Raw genomic sequence first — 20,027 nt, 5'->3', positions numbered from 1 at the left:
ACTCCACGATGGCCATTCTCTCAGTTTCCGTGACCCTGCAGGTTTGGGTTTCTTTTTTTCCTCCCCAGCCCCTCTTCTGGTTTTCTTTTCTGGCCCCTCCTCTCCTACTCAGCCTCTAGCAGCTGGAATGCCTCAGGCTCCATCTCAAGTTGACCTTCAAGTTTGCTCCTCCCCAGGTCCTCACCATCTCGATATATGGCATCAGCACCCACCCACTTGTTCAAGCCCACAGCGTACTAATCACCCTTTAGTTCTCCCTTGCTGCCCTACCGCCCTACCTTTAGCCTTAGGGAACCTGTGGGTTCTGTGTCCAATGTATACCTGGGAACTGGCCGCTCCTGACACGCTATTCCTGTCCTCGCTCCACGCAGGCAACCTTTTCTTATGGGCTGATGTCTCCCCCACCACCTAAAAAATCATATGGTGGCCGGGCATGGTGGCTCACACCTGTAATCCCAGGACTTTGGGAGGCCAAGATGGGTGGATCAGGAGGTCAGGAGATCGAGATCATTCTGGCCAACGTGGTGAAACCCTGTTTCAACTAATAATACAAAAATTAGCTGAGTGTGGTGGCATGCATCTGTAGTCCTGGCTACTCAGGAGGCTGAGGCAGGAGAATTGCTTGAACCTGGGAGGCAGAGGTTGCGGCGAGCCAAGATCACACCATTGCACTCCAGCCTGGGTAACAACAGTCAAAACTTCGTCTCAAAAAAAAGCTTATCTTCCAACTGAAAGCACTGACATGGGGTCGGGAAACACGCCCCCCCACAGAAAGTACTTTGGGAGTTATTTTTTGAGAGTGTTTTTTTTTCTTCTTCTTCAATTTTTAGAGAAGAGGGGTCTCAGTATGTTGCCCAGGCTGATCTTGAACTTTTGGGCTCAAGTCATCTGTTCACCTTGGTCTCCCAAAGTGCTGGGATTACAGGTATCAGCCCCTGCACCTGGTCATGAGAATGTGTTTCTGAGGGTGTGGTTAAGAGCAGCCTGGTGCAGGAGTAGAAAGGAGTGATCTCTTTCTTCCCCATCATAAAGGGTCACAGCCAACACCCTTAAAATAAAAGACAGGTTAACAGGAGAAAAGCATAACAAATGTAACATGCATGAAGCAGGGGAGCCATATAAAAAATATGAACATACACAGAAAGGCCCAATGGTTGGCACTTAAATACTCTCTTCACTGGGGAAAGAGAAGTGGGGGGCTGTAAATGAATGGCCCCAAAGACCTGATAGTGGTTTGTAGATGATTCTCTTTGGAGGCTGAATGGGTAGTTTGTGGACAAGTCATGGAAGGTGAGGGGTGGAACTGCACCGTGAGCCAAGGTTGTCTGATTATGCAGATAGTCTTCCAGGTTCTCTTGGAACTGCCCTTAGAAGAAAAGCTGCAAAGTCTGTCTGGGTATGGTATCCTGGGGGTAGCTTCTCTTTTAGTCTTTTCTTGGGTGATTAATCATTCCTGATTATTTAAAGAGATTCACAGGGAGAGGGTTTTAAAACAACCACGGTTATTTTAGAAGTTTTCTCAATCAGGTAAGGGAACTTCCAGAAAAAGAGGTCCTCCTGGTGCTTTAAGAGAGAGAGAGAGAGAGAGGAAGGAGAGAAAGACAAAGAGCGAGGAGAGAGAGAAAAGAAAGGGTCAGAGAGAAAGAGAGAGACTTAGGCTGCTGCTGTAGTTCAGCTTCTCAAATGCCACATTTTAGACCATCATTTCCTGAGCCTCAACACTTGTGTAACAACGAATTCCAGCTGGAAGTCAATAAACTAAGTTCCCCCGTGAGCTCCGCAGCCTCGGCCAGCTGCCTAAGATTCAGGGTCCTCCGTGGTAAAATGGGATTCCCCTACCCTTCTCGTGGCTCCTTTTGGTTCTCACATTCCACAGTCTATGATCTTGCATTGCTTCTGCGCAGAAAGAGAAAAGAAGCCACAATTTCCCCAAACAGTAGCCACAACTATGTAAAAATTAGAAGACACCAAGACACTTCAAAAGAAAGGAGGGTCACCAGGCTCGCCCACAAGCCGTAGAGCAGGGCTTTGCTTGGATTCCTTGGGAGTCAGCAGCTCCCAGGGGGCTCGTCTTCCTTCACAGCTGCAACTCTTTTTGTTCTGATGACCCGGATTATATTTTCAGCAGATTGAGCCAGACCCTCGTGACCATGACCGCTTCACGGAGGTCTGCTCAGCCTTGGGCTGCCACTTCAAGCAGGCAGTGAGAACTGCAGTTTAACTGTTTCGTCCCTCTCACAACAGCATGTTGACTGCAGAGCCCACCTCGGCCCCAGGACTCAGGTTACGCAATCCTTTTAGGCAGGCCCAGGAGATTCCCAGGCAGCACCTTCCCTTCACCCCCAAATATCTACTTGCCCTCCTACCCACACCTCCTCTCTACACACCATCACTGTTCCCAAACTAGCAGTGATGGGGACTCTCCAGCCACCCTCCCAGGCACGGCATCATCTACTTTGTGGCGTGGTTGTGCCGCTCTGACTCCTATCGAGGCAGCAGCAATTCAAGAGAAGGAAGAAGCTGGCCAGGTGCCACAGCTCACACCTGTCAGCACTTTGAGAGGCTCAGGTGGGAGAGGCTCTCTTGAGGCCAGGAGTCTGAGACCCCCATCTCTACCAAAATTAAGAAAATTAGCCAGGTGCATCTGTAGTCCCAGCTCCTCGGGAAGCTGAGGTGGGAGCTTGCTTGACCCCAGATTGAGGCCGCAGTGAGCTATGATCTCATACTGCGCTTCAGCCTGGGTGACAGAGCAAGATCCTGTCTTAAAAAAAAAAAAAAAAAAGCTAAAAAAGAAAATTCTCAAGAACAAATCCCTATGTGGTGCTGACTCCTGAGGCCAGACTCTCAGCCCCAGTTGCCTGGCTGGTGGGAGTCCCATGCTGGCAGCCGCAGCCTCCACCACCAGAGTCCTATAGATCACCCCTTGTTCTGCACTCCAGGCACAGACTCAACAGCTTCTTGTAATTTCCCATAGCACAGCAAACAATCAGTCTGGATCATTTAACAAGGATTCTTCAGTGGCTCAGGACAGCGAAACAAAAAGTAACCTTAAACCAGGTAACAAGGCTCCCCAGGTCCAGGCCAAGTCCTTCCAGCATTAGGAATGGCACATCAGGGGTTCCGGCCTCTCTTCCGTGGGGACTGTCAGCTCCAGTCCCTCTCGCCCTTCTCATCAGGTCCTTTAGATTCTCCCAGGGCTTTGTGAACTGCTCTCACCGCCTTTTCCTGGCTAGTTCACCTGCTGACTTACCTGGAGCCACAGACCCAGTGCTGCAGCCAATGATCTAGCCTGTTCCCAACGCTGCATTCGGCCTCAAAGCCCATCTCCCCCACGGGGCGTGGCAAACACCATCCCTGAAGGAGGCACCGAGAAATACCAGCACCAGATTAAAGTACAGTACAATCACATGGGCAGAAGAAATTAGGCCACTTACAGATATAAAGAGCCCAGGCAATGGCAAACCGTAGCAATGGCACACTGCTAAAACCAAGGAGGCCATTCAAAGAATGAGTCCTCCCCAGAAGAGCTCAGTGTGGGGGCCGCTTGGACAGACCAGCGGCCACTGCAGCTCAAAGGTCACACGATCAGGCACTCCACATTCTCCTGTGGCCTTGAGAGAACCAAAGTGTGCAGAAGCTGGGGGCGGGGGAGGCAAGAAGGAACAAGACACTTGATACAACCTAAAGAGGAGACAGGACAAGTGTTCCAGTTTTTTCTTTTAATTTACCAGATAAAAAAAGAAAAAAAAATAGTGATTGTTTCTCTTCACCCCCAACATTTCCGTTTACCAAGGTCGAGTGGGAGAGAAATTCATTGAACAATGATTTGTGCTCCTGGCCTGGAGCAAATTCTTCTCCTCTGCTCTATGCCGCCTCAGGCAGCAGGGACAGGGCAAAGGGCTCCAGGCAGAAATCCTGGTGGCCGGGCAGCAGAGTGGCAGTGTGGCTGTCATTGTTTCTTCTCACCATTGCCAGAGCATTCAGACCCTTTCCCGTCTGTTCCCCGACCCTGCCCTGCCCGGTCCCTCAAGAGGCAGGGAGTGGGGACTGCAGGAGGCAGGACAGGTGCACGGGAGGCCCAGGCAGCTCCCAGTGGATCTGGCAGAGGGCACAGCCCCTGCTTCTATTGCACATCCTGGCTTGGCCCCACTGCCCTGAGCAGAGGGCCACAAAGTGAAACGCTTTCCAAATTCAGAGAGCCCAGTGCTGCATGCCAGGCTCAAGGAGGGGAGGTGTGTCGTTGTGTGGCTTGTTCTGGTAGATATGTATTTTTAATTTAAGTTACTCCATGATGGGGCCAAGGCAACAATTTCGCCTCTTTAGAAAAGCATGAGGGGTTTGGACATCTCAGGGTCCCGCAGTCACTGGGCCGCTTCCCACGCGAGTGCAGAAGGCGCGGAAGAAGCCTTTCCCCACCGGCGCACCTCCTGCTTCATCTGATGAGGAGGCGGCGCCCACTGGACACGCCAGCCCCTCCGGACTGTCACGACTCTGGGGAGACCTCTTTTCCTGAACACCTGGAGAATTCTGACAAATGATCCTAGAGGAAAACCTTTTACACTCTATGTTCTTCCACAAAATGGCAGCTAAGACCCCTGAAATCAAACCTTTAAGTGTTTCACTCTCATTCTTCTCTTACCAGTGAAAATCAAGTGGGACAGGAATACGTTATTTAACTGACATTAGCGACAAGATAAACCCCTCTGAAAAACCGTGGGGGGAAAAGGGGAACTGATTCGGATTTGGCAAAGCTGCAAATCTTTCCCCCTCATGGGCTGGAAACGAAGCTGGTGGGTGAAGACAAACCTAACTGTGCCAATGGCAAGAACTGCAGGCTAGGAAATGACAGGTCAGACACAGGACTGTATAAATCGTGGCACTAGAAAGATGAGAAGGCAGGTCCATGACACAGCTGGGAGCAAGCCTGTGGAGCATCCCTTCCAGAAATTCTATCTGTCCTGTAGTAATAGGAACATCCAGATTAATCAGTGGCTCTCCTTCCTCCTCTTCCAAACATTCTCAGAGTTTCTTGTTTAAATAACTATGTACACACTCAACAAGCCTGGTCTCTCTTTTACATGAGGGTCCTTCACTGGAGGGTCCTACAATGGCTTTAGAGTCGGTTCCAATTGCCTTCTCGGAGATTTACTGCTTGGGACCAAACCTGCAAGGCAAAGAAATGACTGAACACTATAACAGGAAAACCTCGAAGACGAAGGCATTCCAGTGTCTAAGGCACCAAGTCTCAATAGAAACAAACCCTCAACTCCCTACAGGGCTCTGGTACTCTGGCAAATCGAGAAACTGGGCTTGGGCCCACCGACTCTGTCAGCCAGAAGTCCACATGCCCACCAGAGGCCTTGGAAAACAGCTCCATACCTCCCTCTGATAAGGACAGTTTCTCAAGTTCAGCTTCAAGTTCAGCATCTGAGATCCTAGGGTTAGGCACACTGTTGGTAAAATGCCTATCACGGCGGTTGTCAGGCAGATCCAAAGATTCTTTGGTGGTATCCTGAAGGAGGATGTCCAATTCCTTCTCCAGTTCTTCACTGTCAAAATCTGGAAAGAAAAGACAACATGAAGACACATAAACTCCAGGGAGAAATGCAATAATGAGTCCAGGACTGAGGTTACCAAAACCCAGCTTAGCTTCACAAAAGATGCCAGGCCTCTTTGGAGCTTAAAAACAATCCCAGGAGTCAGGAGACTGAGGGTAGCTTCAGGCAGAGATGCTTCTTCCACACTCAGAGCTAAGTCCCCAGGGAGATGTATTCTGCTAACTCCATGGACCTGACCCTGATTCTCCTTGCCCTTGAAAGAGGATCATCTAGTTAGAAGCCGTGTGAATGAGGAATGCCGGAGCACAGATGGGTCATGAGCACAGCTGTCAAGGGGAAAATGGCAATTCCCTCACTGCTCCCACAGAGGAGCCCCAGGGAGGGCAGGCTAGGGGAGGTCTGCCTGTACCTGGAAAAGCAAATCCACCGTCAAACCCATCACAGCACAGGGAAGCGGAGTCCTTTAGGATGAAAGGAAGAAAGAAAGAACCGCCTTGCCCACTCACCTAAGCCATTGGTTACCCCACCAGCCAGAGTCTGAGAAACTTCATCCTGGGTGTCACAGAGCTGTAAGAGACAAGGGTGAAGCCCTGAGCTGGGTGCAGTGGCTCTGAGCATCCCAGTCTGCTGGAAAATGTCTAGGGTTACAAAGCAATCTTGCCCCAAAGGAGAAACAAAGAAAGCTTCTTCAAGTTCACAAGGTGACAAGTCAAGTTTGGTTAAAGAGGATGTGCGCTGAAGTCAAATCTGTCCTCCGTCACTTCCTTCTCTGTGTGTCCCTCCCCAGCCCCTTTCTGTACCTCTTGGATCTGATCCACGAGGCTCTCTGCCTTCTCCACTGTGACATCCTTCATGGAGAGTTTGAGTGCTCCTACCCCAGCCTGGTAGGCATTAAAGACCTAAAGACAAGGCAAAGCTATCAGTGCAAGTGACAGACATTTGGCAAAATACATACAACATTGTTTCAACTCTAAAAGCAGCTTTGGGGGTTTTTTTTGGCAGCCAAGCTCGATTTACCCTATATCCACTAAGGCCAAACCTCCTAACTGGAAAGGCAAAGGCAACCCCAGCCACATCCCGCAAGAACCCAGGGACCCTCCAAAGAGCAAAGCCGAAGCTGCAGGTGAGCAGCGCACGGAGAGACCAGCCGAGTGCTAGAGCAGAGGGGAGTGGCTACCATTTGATCTGTCTGGGAGGCATAGATCCGGTCCAGGATGCCTTGAACAGTGTCCAGCTTGGCATGCAGGGCCTCGATGCGCTTCTCTGTCCGTTGCTTGGCCTTGAGAGACCTGAGTGCCTGGGGGCATGGAGACTCAGGTCAGTGCTGAACTGGGTAAGCCAAAGGGCATGAGGAAGACAGCCCTTCCCAGATGCTAAGGCCGACCCAGCCTTCTTCCCTCCCATTTGTAAAATACGCTGTGGCACCTGGGCCCGCTGCAGACTCTGTCCCCTCAAGCCCCCAGCAGGCTGCTCTCTGAACTGCTAGGCATCGCTCCAGGCCTGCCCAGGGCACCGCTATGGGGCTGGTGGAGACAAGAACTCACCAGCTGCTTCTTTCCTGCTCGGTATGCCCGGCGGGCTTCTTCTTTACACCTGGAAACCAAGGGACAGATAAGATGACTGTGCCACAGGACGGGAGTGGTAGGGTCCCACTCCCCGAGGGTCCCCGAGAGCAGCATTCAAAGGTGGTTTTAAATCTAAAGACTCAACCCACTCTACTCAGTGGCAAGAAAAATGATGCTGACAGCCAAAAACTCTTGCAGCAAGTCAGCACGCAGGCTCAAGCAGGCTGACTGAGGATAAGCTTTTTCAACCCACAGGGACACAACACGCAAACAGGGCACCTCATACACGTCTTCCATTTTGGGGAGACGGGGAATTAACTGTTAATACCAACAATGGCCTCGGACATATCCCTTTGCCTTCCGGCAAGGCGAGGGTTCCCAGCTGGAAGACGGACAGAACAGACTCTGCTTCAATGCCTGTGTCCTCCTGTCAGAGTGTCTGTCTTTATCAGGGGATCCTTGTCCAGTTACCCATGGGGAAGAGCAGGGGAAGGGCTCCTCAGAAAGACCTCTGCGAAGGCAGGCACCTGTCTGGCCCATGGCTATATCCCCAGTCCCTAAGACAATGCCTGGCTCAATAAATATTAGCTGATTGGACACTGGCAAGGAAGAGATAAACATACATTCACAATCATAATTTGTGCAGGAAGAATTAAGACTCATGTTTTTGGCTGGGCACAGTGGCTTACCCCAGTAATCCCAGGACTTTGGGAGGCTGAGGTGGCAGGCTTGCTTGAGCCGAGGAGTATGAGACCAGCCTGGGCAACATGGTGAGATCCCACCTCAACAAAAAATTAAAAAATTAGCCAGGCATGGTGGTGAACACTTGTGGTCCCAGCTACTCAAGAGACTAAGGCAGGAAGACTGCTTGAGCCCAGGAGTTTGAGACTGCCGTAAGCTAAGATTCCCACCACTGTCTCAATTTAGGAGGAAAAAAAAAGCCTTTTTCCTCCTTTGTGATAGTCTATGTTTCCATGATTTCTGCATTGAGCAGTAAGTGCTTTTGTAATTAGTTAAAAAAAAAAATTCACATGTTTATTAAAAGCCCACATATTCTAACGTTTTGCCAGTTCTGGGGGCCAGCTACAGTGGAGATGGGGCTCAGTTCAGGGGTAGAAGTTACCTCTCTGCTTCCTGGGATAAGGACTCCACTTTGCGTGAGAGAAGCTGTTCACTCTGCATCAGTTGGTACACACCAACATCTACGTCATTGACTGGAGAGACCTTGGCATGTGGCCCCCGAGCAAACTTCACAATCTGAGGGACAGGGACAAATTACTACTGCCATTCCCACAAAGGCTGAGAAATTCCTAAGTAGGAGTGCTGGTAGGCATGCAAGAACAGTGGGTCCCCCTTATCCATAGGGGAAGATGTTCCAGTGAATGGGACCCCCCATAGATGCCTGAACGCTCGGAGAATACTAAACCCTATACATATAGCTATGCACACATTATTCCTCCTTCACAATTTTTCCTACAGAAGATTCATTCTTGGGCCAGGCATGGTGGCTCATGCCTGTAATCTCAGCACTTTGGGAGGCTGAGACAGGCGGATCACGAGGTCAGGAGATCAAGACCATCCTGGCTAACACGGTGAAACCCCATCTCTACTAGAAATACAAAAAATTAGCCGGGTGTGGTGGCATGTGCCTATAATCCCAGCTACTTGGGAGGCTGAGGCAGGAGAATCACTTGAACCCAGGAGGCGGAGGTTGCCATGAGCTGAGATAGCCCCACTGCACTCCAGCCTGGGTGACAAGAGTGAGAGATTCCATCTCAGAAAAAAAAAAGATTCTTTCTTACTGTGGATCGTAGCAACCTCAGCAAATTATTTTGCCTTCCATATTTAGTCCAGAACTTCCATGTTTTCACTTACAGGAAGCAGCTGACAACTTCTGTTTGGTACATCTGGACTGCCAGCACCACCACTCATGCACTTTGGGGCCATTATTAAGTGCAATAGGCTGGGTGCAGTGGCTCACACCTGTAATTCCAGCACTTTGGGAGGCCGAGGCAAGTGGATCACTTGAGGTCAGGAGTCTGAGACCAGCCTGGCCAATGGGTGAAACCTCGCCTCTACTAAAAATACAAAAACTAGCCAGGCGCTGTGGTGCATGCTTGTAATCCCAGCTTCTTGAGAGGGTGAGGCAGGAGAATCACTTGAACCCGGGAGGTGGAGGTTGCAGTGAGCTGAGACTGCACCACTGCTGGGCGACAGAGCAGGACTCTGTCTCAAAAAAAAAAAAGTACCATAAGGGTGGCTTGAACACAAGCACTGCAATGCCGTGAGAGTCGACGTGATCACTGAAACAGGTCCTAAGTGACTCAGGCGGGGAGATGCTGGACAAAGTGGGGATGCGCATGCAGACGGGACACTATGAGGTTCCATCATATTACTCAGAACAGTGCACAACTGAAATCTAGTGAACTGTTTATGTTCGGAATTTTCCACTTATTATTTTTGGATCATGGTTGACTGCAGGTCACTGAAACTGCAGAAAGCAAAATCTCGGGTAAGGGGTCGCTACCATACGCACTCAATCAATCACCACTGGGTCAGTGAATGAACAGATGAGCCTCCATACCTTCTCCCCATTCTGCTCGAGGACTGTGACCCTCTTCTCCTTCTGCAGCTGCAGCAACACCAAGTAGAAGGTCCTCTCATCTGGGCAGGAGTTAGCACAGAGGGTGCTGAGCTCTGACAGGGCCACCACGGGGTGGGAGGAGAGGGGCGAGTTCTGATACAGACGATACACCTCCTCAGCCTTTTCCTGCAGGAAAGGCAACATGGGCTGACGGGCCCTGGCCACTGCCACGAGATGCAGGGACCCTGACCCTGAGCTTTAAAACCATGATCACGGCTGGGCGCAGTGGCTCAGGCCTGTAATCCCAGCACTTTGGGAGGCCAAGGCAGGTGGATCATGAGGTCAGGAGTTCAAGACCAGCCTGGCCAATATGGTGAAACCCCATCTCTACTAAAAATACAAAAATTAGCTGGGCATGGTGGTATGCACCTGTAATCCCAGCTACTCCAGAGGCTGAGGCAGAAGAATCACTTGAACCTGGGAGACGGAGGTTGCAGTGAGCCGAGATTGCACCACTGCACTCCAGCCTGGGCAACAGAGCGAGACTCCATTTCTAACAAAAAAAACACAATCACACAAGGCAAGAGCTCAGGAATCCCAACCCCATCCTCCCCATAGTAGCAGCTTTTTAAAAAGGAGGAAGGATCTGTGTTTTAAGCCTTGGAGGAAAGTTTGGTGAATTCACATGAAATGAGGCACATGAGATTTAGGAGCCAGCTCTGTGCCGCATTCCCATCAGGGATTTTACACTCCTGCCTCTCCCTGACCTGTGGTTTCCCAAGGGAAGAATGAGGAGGTGAGGTGAGGAAGAACAGCTGTGAATGAGAGCTGAGGCCTGATTTCCAGCCCAGCCTAGGTGACCCTGGACCAGTAACAGCCTCACTAGTCCTCAGTATCACTCTCTGAAGAGGGTGGGAATGATATCTAATTCCCTTCCAATTGTAGTCTCTCCATTTTCCTGCCAGTTGGCTATACTGCAAACATGAACATTACTGAGTCTGTAAAAAGTCTTAAGGGAGGCCGGGCGCGGTGGCTCAAGCCTGTAATCCCAGCACTTTGGGAGGCCGAGGCGGGTGGATCACGAGGTCAAGAGATCAAGACCATCCTGGTCAACATGGTGAAACCCCGTCTCTACTAATACAAAAAAATTAGCTGGGCATGGTGGCGCGTGCCTGTAATCCCAGCTACTCAGGAGGCTGAGGCAGGAGAATTGCCTGAACCCAGGAGTCGGAGGTTGCGGTGAGCCGAGATCGCGCCATTGCACTCCAGCCTGGGTAACGAGCGAAACTCCGTCTCAAAAAAAAAAAAAAAAAAAAAAAAAAAAAAAAGTCTTAAGGGAAAAGGGCTGGGTGTGGTGGCTCATGCCTGTAATCCCAGCACTTTGGGAGGCCGAGGCAGGTGGCTTACCTGAGGTCAGGAGTTTAAGACCAGCCTGGCCAACATGGCAAAACCCCATCTGTACTAAAAATACAAAAAAATTTAGCTTGGTATGGTGGCGGGCACCTGCAATCCCAGCTACTGGGGAGGTTGAGGCAGGAGACTTGCTTCAACTCGGGAGGCGGAAGTTGCAGTGAGCCAAGATTGCACTATTGCACTCCAGCCTGGACAACAAGAGCAACACTCCATCTCAAAAACAAAAACAAAACAAAACAAATAAAAGTACATGACAAACAGATGGGATAGGATTACTGACAAGACTAAGTAAGAAACATAAGTTCCAAGAAACAATGTCACTATTCCGCTCATACGTGGAAATTACTAAGAGAAATGAGGAAGACTTACTGAGGTGTGCATGGGACGCTATGAAAATACAGGGAAGGAATGCCTGAGGACTCAGGGCTTCTTGAAAAAGAAAAGTTGAGCAGATTTCTGAAGAGTGAGCAAGTTGCTAGTTGAAGGGGTGAAAGGGGTATCTCAGGAAGAGAGAGGAACATGAGCACAGAAGGGTGAGCCTAGCGGTACGTGTGTACAAATGCAGAGGGCAAGGGGAGGAGAAGCGCTCCTGTATTATGGAAAGTGTAGTATCTTATGATGACCCTTTATTCTGTAGATGGCGGGCGGTCACTGAAGGGAACTGACATGGCTAGATAAATAGAAAGCTAACTGCCAATTGGGAGGGGATGGATTGTAGGTTAGGATAAGAGGCAAGGAGACCATTTACACAAGAGATTATGTGGGGCTGAACAAGACTATTTGAGTAATAAGCACAGAAAGAGGGGAGGGGGAGCCAAACAGAATTCAGAAGATAAAACTGGTAACTGGATATAGGGTTGGAGGAGAAGGTCGAGTGTAAAGTCACTATGGATTGCGTGAATCGTGGATGTGATGCTATCAATAGAAGAAATACAGGAGGAAAAGCCTATTTTAAAAATATCCCATCTTGGATATAATGTTTTAGGATGTCTGAGAGATATCCAAGAAGATACATACAACATGTAAGTGGATACACAAATCTGAAACTCAAAAGAGACAGAGGACAGTGCTCCCATGCTGAAAGTCCTCAGCATACCCACGGCAATGAAGATCCCGAGGACACTCAGGGAGGAAAGTAATAAGCACAAGGAAGACCACTGTTTATGAAGGGAAGGAACCCACAAAAGAGAGCCAGAAGGAGTGCTTTGGGGGAACCAAGGAGAACTTGCAGCATCATGTAAACGAATTCAAGGAAATCAGACATTTTAAGCAGCAACTCATCAACAGTGTCAAAGGATGCAAAAGAGCCTAGTAAGACACAGACATCAAGTTTTCACTGACTCGACTGCCCCGCCAGATACTCAGCTACTACAGAAACGGCACAGTAACCACACACAAATAAATTCATGTCATACAACCTCAAGAAAAGGCACTGAGACAACTGGCTGTCTATTTGGAAGAAAACGGAGCTTTTCCTTACCACATACACAAAAATTAGTATTGAAGTAAGGAAATATAAACAGAAAAAATTAAAGTACAAAGTAATTCAGAGGAAACATAAACGAATATCTACTTAAGCTTAAGGCAGAAGATGACTTCCTAAGCAAGACCTGAAATTCAGTAGCCATACAGAAAAGTTTGAGAGATCTGAAAAGGAAACCTTCTACATGGTAAAAGACATCATAAATAAAAATCAAGCAAGCAACAGACTGGGAAACAATATTTACATCCTTAATACTAAATACATTATATGTATCTATTTCTAATACATACAGAATACAGAGTAACATAAAAGATAACACAATACAATGCCTGTTTAGGCAAAGGATATAAACAGACAATTCACAGAAGCGGATATGTAAATGGCTAGTACATAGGTGAAAAAAATGCTCAATTCACAAACAGGACATGTCATTTTTTCTCATTAAATTGGCAAGATTTAAAATACTGATGTCATCCAGTGCCAACAAGGATGTGGAGAGACCAGACTCCCTAATATAGTCTTGATGAAAGTACAATTTAGCACTCACTTTTGAAAAGTAGTTTGGCAATTTCTGTTAAAATTTAAAAGGCATATATGCATTTCCAGAAATCAATTCCATAAAGATAAAGGGAGAAGTATATAGATGTCTGCACAAGTAGCATTTTTTTTGTGATGGAAAAATGGAGAGAGAAATTGGAATGACTTAAATGTCCATCTGTGGAGCACCTGTTGCCTGAACTGTGGCACATCGACAGATTATCATGCAGGCATCGAACAGAAGCAAGTCAATCTCTGCTGTGTAGGCCCTGGAAAGAGGTACCTGATATAATGCAGTGGAAAGAAAACAAAGCAGGTTGCACACCCATTCCATTTCTAGAAAAAAATGGAGTGATGTGTCCACATGTGTCTGTGTGTCTATATTCATTCATCCAACAGATATTTATCAACTGTCTACCAGGTACCAGGTACTGCTCCCAGGGTCCCAGGGCCCACGGCACTGCTCCCTTCTAGTAGGACAGACAGATGAAAAACAGGCAAGTAAGATTTTCCGAAGAACTAGAGTTGACAAGGCCATGAAGGAAACACAGTCTGTAAACGCACACACTCACACACTCTCACACAAATGGGAAGACGGTACCCAAAGAGAGAGAAGCTGGATGAACAGAAAGGGAACTTTCATTTCTTTGTATTTTTTTTTAAATAAGAAAATCACGGACAATTTTGGCCTTTTTGTATTTTTTCAGTGCCATCTGAAAGTAAAAAGTTGCTGGCCGTCTTCTCTGTCTGGACTTGGGAAAATCGATTTACCTCAAGAGCAGGCTTTCTTTGTTTGCCAGTGCAAGCCTCATCTGTGGGGATCCATGGGTCTACCTCTCCCCTGCTCCAGGCTGGAGGACATGTGAGATGAGAGAAAGATGGCAGAGAGGACCTGAGCTCGGCCCAGAGCCACCCGAACCATCCTGCAGTCTGTGTGGGGACCCTGACTGAGCCCTGGAGACCAAAGCACCGGGCAGGGGAATAACCACATGGGTGTGGGGAGGGAGTGTCAAAGGAGCAGAGGGGCTGCCCCTGAAGAAAATGTGGGCTGCTCAGTCCAAAATCCTGGGGGACAGGGAAAGACTGGCAGCAGAGTGGGCTGGAGTCTCTCAAGGTGAGGAGAAATGGGTGGTTCTCCTGGGGGGAGGGGTGGGGATTCTGGACTGGCTCCAGCTGTGTGAAGCCTCTAGGGCTGTGCAAGGGCCCTGAGGTCAGGCTTGGTCTGTGAACTTCAAAAATAAGTACTCTCCGCAATGTACTTCTGCCACCTGATGCTCAGTCAACTTTGTAGACACACACACACACACGGACACACACACACACTCTCTCTCTCTCTCTCTCTCTCTCTCTCTCTCTCTCTCTCTCTGTCTCTCTCTCTCGGTCTCTCTATGAAAGGCTCCTATCACCTCATCCACAGCAATATGGGTGGAGTAGGTGGTTGATGCAGGTCTGCACTGGGTGACTGAGTGAACGGGAGGTGAGGAAGTGGTGACACAAAGGTCGGTTGAGAAGGAAACAGCAGTCACTAGGCAGGGCCCCGTGTACCACAACAGTGACAATCTGTTGGGAAAAGCATGAGTGGGTTTGGGTTTAGAGGCTGAGAGGGAGACGGAACATACCGGGTAAAAGGCCAGCAGATGGGACAAAGGGACAAGAGGGGCAGGGCAGACCCAGAGCAGACGAGGGGCAGAGGAAGGACACTACTCTCTGAGCACAGAAGGAGGTGGGTTCTGAGGAGGTCAGGCTTGGGGTGGGAGGACAGAAAACGGGAGGACAGAAAACGGAAGGCCGGCTCAGGAATCCTGAGACTACTTTCTCAGGGAAGTGCCTGCAGAGAGGAAGGAGGACACTGGATGGATAAAGCGTGTGAGGGGACAGAGAGAAAGAAAAATGAGGCTATGGCGTGGCTCCGAGGGCCTCCCACAGCTGGGGACCATGAAGGGGACTCGAGTCTGGATTTTCTCCAGCAGGGGTGGCAGACCCCATGCAGCTGATCTAGGGCTATGGATTTGCTGGAGTTGGTGTGGGCCAAAGGAGATGCAAAGGAGCTGAGGGTGTTGCTGAGGAAGGGAGTGGAGCAATGAGCCATGCGATCCAGGCTGTGGGAAAGGCAGGCCAGGAGGCGGCAGACTGACCAGGAGGCTATGACAGGACCATGGCCCCAGTGGCCTCTTTGAGGCAGAAGAGCATGTGCAGCAGAAGGCAGGCCATCAGAAAGCTAGGAGGGGAAAGGGCACCGGCACGAGGTCGGAAAGCGGAGCTGAGTGGGCCAGTTTAGAGGCAGAAATGGTGAAAGCCACGAGGTCCTCGGGAATCCTGAGAGACTCTTGTCAGTAAACTACAGAAGGCAAATCATTTCCTAAACTGCTGCTTAACATTAATCCCTACAGATACGAGAAAATAATCCATTGTTAGTTACTGACAACTCCCAAAGGCTAACCCTTGAAATGTAAAGTCCCGCTAAAAAATATATACAAAGTGCAAGTACAAGGGAGGACAGATAAACTCAGTTATCAACTCAGGCACCATGTAAAAAAGACAGTCTTTTCCTAAGAACGCACACAAGGGATGCGGAGGATGCCGCAATCACACCAGGTGACACCCAGACACCCCCTTCTGAGTACCCACCTTCAGCAGCTCCACAGCCACAAGGACCTCCTCGGCTGGAACCTTATTATCTCCCAGCATGTTAGAAAGAGTCCACTTGAGAGGCTTCAGCAGGAAGACCCCGACCCCCCAGGAGATCCAGCTGCTGTCTACACTGGCCATGAAGTCTGACTCCCGCTGCAGCTCCCCTCGACTGCAGGGAAAGGAAAAGAAGGGTGTGGAGTAGCACTTAAGGCAAGGTCCCATTCCAGTCCCCAGCTCCCCCTTTACCCCAAAAGAGGAATTTTATCATCATCATCATCATCATCACTGCTATTCATAAGGCATCTATGCTGTGCCAACTACTATAAGCTGCACTGTTTATATTCCAGCTCTAAGCCTCACAACACCTCTGCATGGGAGGTGCTGTTATGAGCATTTTAACCAATGAGAAAACTGAGGGACTCAGAAGGCTAAGGAGAGAGACCAAATCTACACCATGATGGGTCTGGAACCTAAAGACCGGCGCTCCACAAAGACAACAGAAACTCAGGCAGCTTCTGGGCCCTCGCTGAGATTTCCTTTTACAAATGGAGCTCAAAACAATAAAATGAAAATAAATCACTGCCAAGTGCAAGACATAAGGAAGAAAACACAGATGTACAGAGAAAGACTTCCTGCTCTTCCAAAGCTAGGGTGGGGAGAAGATGTAAGATCTAAGTATTTCATGGTGCTGGTAACAGTAATAGAAGCTCAATTTATTAAATGCTTCCCGCGGGCCAGTCACTATGCTAAGGAGTATCTCTTCAAATCCTCACAATAAAGCTATGTACAATTATCATCATTTTAGAGTTTTCAAACTGAGGCTTAAAGATGGCATAAAATTTGTGGAGGGCCACATAATCTAGCAAATGGCAGAGCCAGGATTCAGGCCTAGGCTGGCTGGCCCTCAAGTAAAGCTGTTAACTATTACGTTGGTGCAAAAGTAATTGTGGTTTTTGCCATTACTTTTAATACGACTACTATGCCATGTCGTCTCTGTGGAGAAATATCACCCTCAGAAATTCTTCAGGACCCAGGTAAGCACCAGGAAGCTTCAGTGGAGCACCAGCAGTCAGCAGAGGAGTCTAATACCATGGAGATGTTCAAGGGTCTGGACTGGAAGTGAAAGATCATCACCTCTCTACAATAAGGAGGCCCATTCTGGTCTCATCCCTCACTGACTTCTTCAACTACTGTTTCTCCTGTTTCCTACTTCAGGCATGAACTAAAACTGTTTCCACTATACGTGTTCTCAGAAAGTCTTGCCAGGTGCAGTGGCTCAACGCCTGTAACCCTAACACTTTGGGAGGCCGAGGTGGGAGGATCTCTTGAATCCAGGAGTTCAAGACCATCCTGGGCAATATCAATGTCAGCCAATGGAAAGGTACTGGGAACAAAAGTAGGGAAGAGAGATCTGTTAATCAGAAAGAGCAGCAAGCTAAACAAAACCAAACCATCAGAGTTGACCTTCTCCTTCCTTCACTGAGAGAGATATCATGCTAGACGGGTCTCAGAATAATACGTACATCGAAGTGCAAATGACTTACTCAAAGACCAGGGATCCAGTCCGGGTGTGACCCCTAGCTGTGTAACTCTGAGTAAATCACGTGATCTCTCTCAAACTCAGTTTCCTCTTCTGTCTGCTGAGGATAACTCTATCACCTCATCACAAGACCGCTGAGAGGGTCAAATGGTGCATGCAAAGTGTCTGCACGCTGGGAAGTACTGTACATCTATTAGTTATTAATGTTACCCCTCAGATACCTCCAGAACACTGCACCTGTTGCACACGTATCTCCTACAGACCTTTTAAAGGCACTCAGATGCTCAGCAAAGCCCTCATTCTCCTTCACCTCTTCTCTGCTCCAAAAAGCCTGTGCCAAGGACAAGCCAGGATAGGCCAGATACATGAGCTGTGCCAGGGGTTGTTGGCAAGATGCCTACAGAACTCTTCCCCTTGAATGCCCGCTTTTTAGCCCTGACCTTCCCTAGGTTAATAAATCCTATCTCTTAGACCTTCTGCTCCACGGGCCATTCAAATTTGGAAGCCCTTACGAAATAACTACGTAAGGGGATCTCAGTCCAGACAAATCACTGTCACCTCTGCTAGGCTAGCTTCTCTGGAACTCATCTAATCTGACTATCCCCGCCCCCCAATCTCCCCAGACCCCCTCTTCCTCTCCTTCCAAGCCTCCCTAGCCCAGCCTCCTTAGTTTCCTTCTTATTTTCCTTCTTATTTTCCTTCTTCGCCTTCTGAACACACACTGGATGCCTTCTCTGGGCCAGACACTGGACTGGGCGCAATGCGCTGTGCTGAGAACAGGACAACGGCCCGGCCCTCGGGGAGCTGCCCCCGCCCGCCCTCGTGGTCCCGGCCCGCCCCTTACCGCAGCAGGTCCTGCAGCACGGTGGCCAGCCCCAGCGGGACGCTCCCCTTGCGCTGAAAGGCCTCCTGCAGGTCCCGCAGACGCAGGCGCACCACCCCCTGGCGGCGGCTGTGGCTCAGCACCAACGGCGCCCAGAAGCCCATCTTGCTGTCCCAGTCGGTGCTGTTCACCTCGCGACTCCTCTTGAAAGCGGAGAAGAGGAAGGACATGCGCTCCTCGTCCTCCTCCCACTCGGGGGGCAGTAGGCCCGCCGGGTCTCCCCCGGTAGGGACCTCGGCCTCCCGCTCCGGGGACCACATCGGAACCCCAGCCCCGGTAAGGCTCTGAACACAAGCCTGGCCCTGGTCCCCTTCCGCCCTAGTTCCCTCCCGGCTTCCGTTCCTTGACCACCTCCTTCCCGTTCATCACGTCACCGCCGCCCCGAGCGTGAAATAAGTTCTGTAAGTCGTCAAGGCGCATGCGTCGCGATGCGTTCCGTATGCCTGGAGGCGGGATGATAACGTTGTTTCAGGGAGACACCGAGGGTTTGCGCCGACCCCACCTCCCTCGGTCTTTGTGAGAAAAGCAGGGCTTCGCGCCTGCGCGGCAGGTAGTTGCGCCTTACGTCCCTTCAAAAGTCTAGAGTTTGGCAAAGCGTTCCACAGCGGCTTCTGACTTATGGCTTCGGATAGTGGAATTGGGGAATCGCCACAGAGGGGCGCCAGTGGTGCCTGGACCAGCCGGATGGATCCGTGGATCTCGTATAGAGGGAAATTTATATCAATGAATACACAAATCAGAAAAGAAGAAAGATCTAAAATAATCTAAGATTCCACCTTGGGAAACTAGAAGAACAAGCTAAATTCAAAGTAAACAGAAGAGAAAAATAATAAAAAGCAGAAATCAATGAAATTGAAAACAAAATGAAAAGAATATCAACAAAATCTAAAGCTGATTTTTTTGGAAAGGTCAGTGAAATTGATAAACCTCTAGCCTGGCTAGCAAAGAGAAAAAATAAATAGTATCAGAAATGAAATAAGAGACATTACATTACTACACACCCCATGGACATGAAAACGATAGTAAAGAATACTCTGAATAACTGTCCACAAATTTGATAACCTAGACATGATGGACACATTTCTTGAAAGCACACTCTGTCAAAACACACAAGAGGAAACAGACCACTTGAATATGTTTATATCTAATTAATTGAATCAGTAATGAATAACATCCAAACAGAAAGCATTGAGCCCAGATTGTTACACTGATAAGTTCTACCAAATATTTAAAAAACAAGTTGTACCAATTCTATGCCATCTCTTTTATAAGACAGAAACAAAGGGAATACTTCCCAACTCATCCTATGAGGCAAAGATTACCCTAATGTCAAAACCACACAAAGACATTACAAGAAGGAAAAAACACAAAATATCTCTTGTGAATATAGATGCAAAAATTCTCAATCGAATATTAGCAAATTGAAATCCACAATGTATCAAAAGAACTGTACACCATGATAAAGTGGAATTTATTACAGCTAGGCAAGGCTAGTTCAATGTTCAAAAATCAATTAATATAATCCCATAGGCTAAAGAAAAATCATGTGATCATACCGCTAGATGTAGAAAAAGCATTTGACAAAATCCAACACCAGTTCATGATAAAAAGTTTCAGCACTCTAGGAATAGAGGGACACATTCTCAACTTGATAAAGACCATAAACAAGAACCTTACAGCTAACGTAAGAATTAATGGTGAGAACGAGATGCTGTTCTACTGGAATCAGGAATAACACAAGACTATTTGGTCACACCATTCCTAGTCAACACTGTACTGGAAATCATAGCTAATGCAGTTAGACAATAAAAGGAAATAAACATTGTACAGACT

General features: G+C 48.6%; 1 protein-coding gene across 2 annotated transcripts; it reads right to left on the bottom strand.

Moving 5' to 3' along the window:
• Positions 1–3,704: 3,704 nt before the first annotated feature.
• On the bottom strand, positions 3,705–18,539 carry CHMP7 (charged multivesicular body protein 7). Of its 2 annotated transcripts, XM_012435238.2 has the most exons (10): positions 18,156–18,539; positions 15,769–15,940; positions 9,708–9,893; positions 8,247–8,380; positions 7,103–7,151; positions 6,736–6,855; positions 6,359–6,457; positions 6,065–6,125; positions 5,380–5,559; positions 3,705–5,164 (listed from the first exon to the last, which is right to left on the bottom strand). In XM_012435238.2, the coding sequence occupies exons 1-10, from the start codon at positions 18,452–18,454 to the stop codon at positions 5,103–5,105; spliced, it is 1,362 nt and encodes a 453-aa protein (XP_012290661.1). In that variant the 5' UTR covers positions 18,455–18,539; the 3' UTR covers positions 3,705–5,102. The 2 variants fall into 2 exon arrangements, with proteins under 2 accessions (XP_012290661.1, XP_064224709.1); XM_064368639.1 differs by lacking the exon at positions 6,065–6,125.
• Between the last annotated feature and the right edge of the window lie 1,488 nt (positions 18,540–20,027).

Source organism: Aotus nancymaae, unplaced genomic scaffold (assembly GCF_030222135.1).
Source record: "Aotus nancymaae isolate 86718 unplaced genomic scaffold, 86718_ANA_hifiasm-v0.15.2.pri h1tg000079l, whole genome shotgun sequence".
Classification (NCBI taxonomy): Eukaryota; Metazoa; Chordata; class Mammalia; order Primates; family Aotidae; genus Aotus; species Aotus nancymaae.
The sequence above is the reverse complement of the archived record's forward strand: the minus strand, read 5'-3'. Positions and strand labels throughout refer to the sequence as shown.

Excerpts from the sequence above, each read along its gene's own strand:
- CHMP7 (XM_012435238.2), bottom strand. The coding sequence starts at position 18,454 with ATGTGGTCCCCGGAGCGGGAGGCCGAGGTCCCTACCGGGGGAGACCCG. Across the intron at positions 8,381-9,707 it reads TCGAGCAGAATGGGGAGAAG|ATTGTGAAGTTTGCTCGGGG; the intron begins GTATGGAGGCTC and ends CCTGTCCCTCAG. Across the intron at positions 5,560-6,064 it reads TGGGGTAACCAATGGCTTAG|ATTTTGACAGTGAAGAACTG; the intron begins GTGAGTGGGCAA and ends TTTTCTTTCCAG.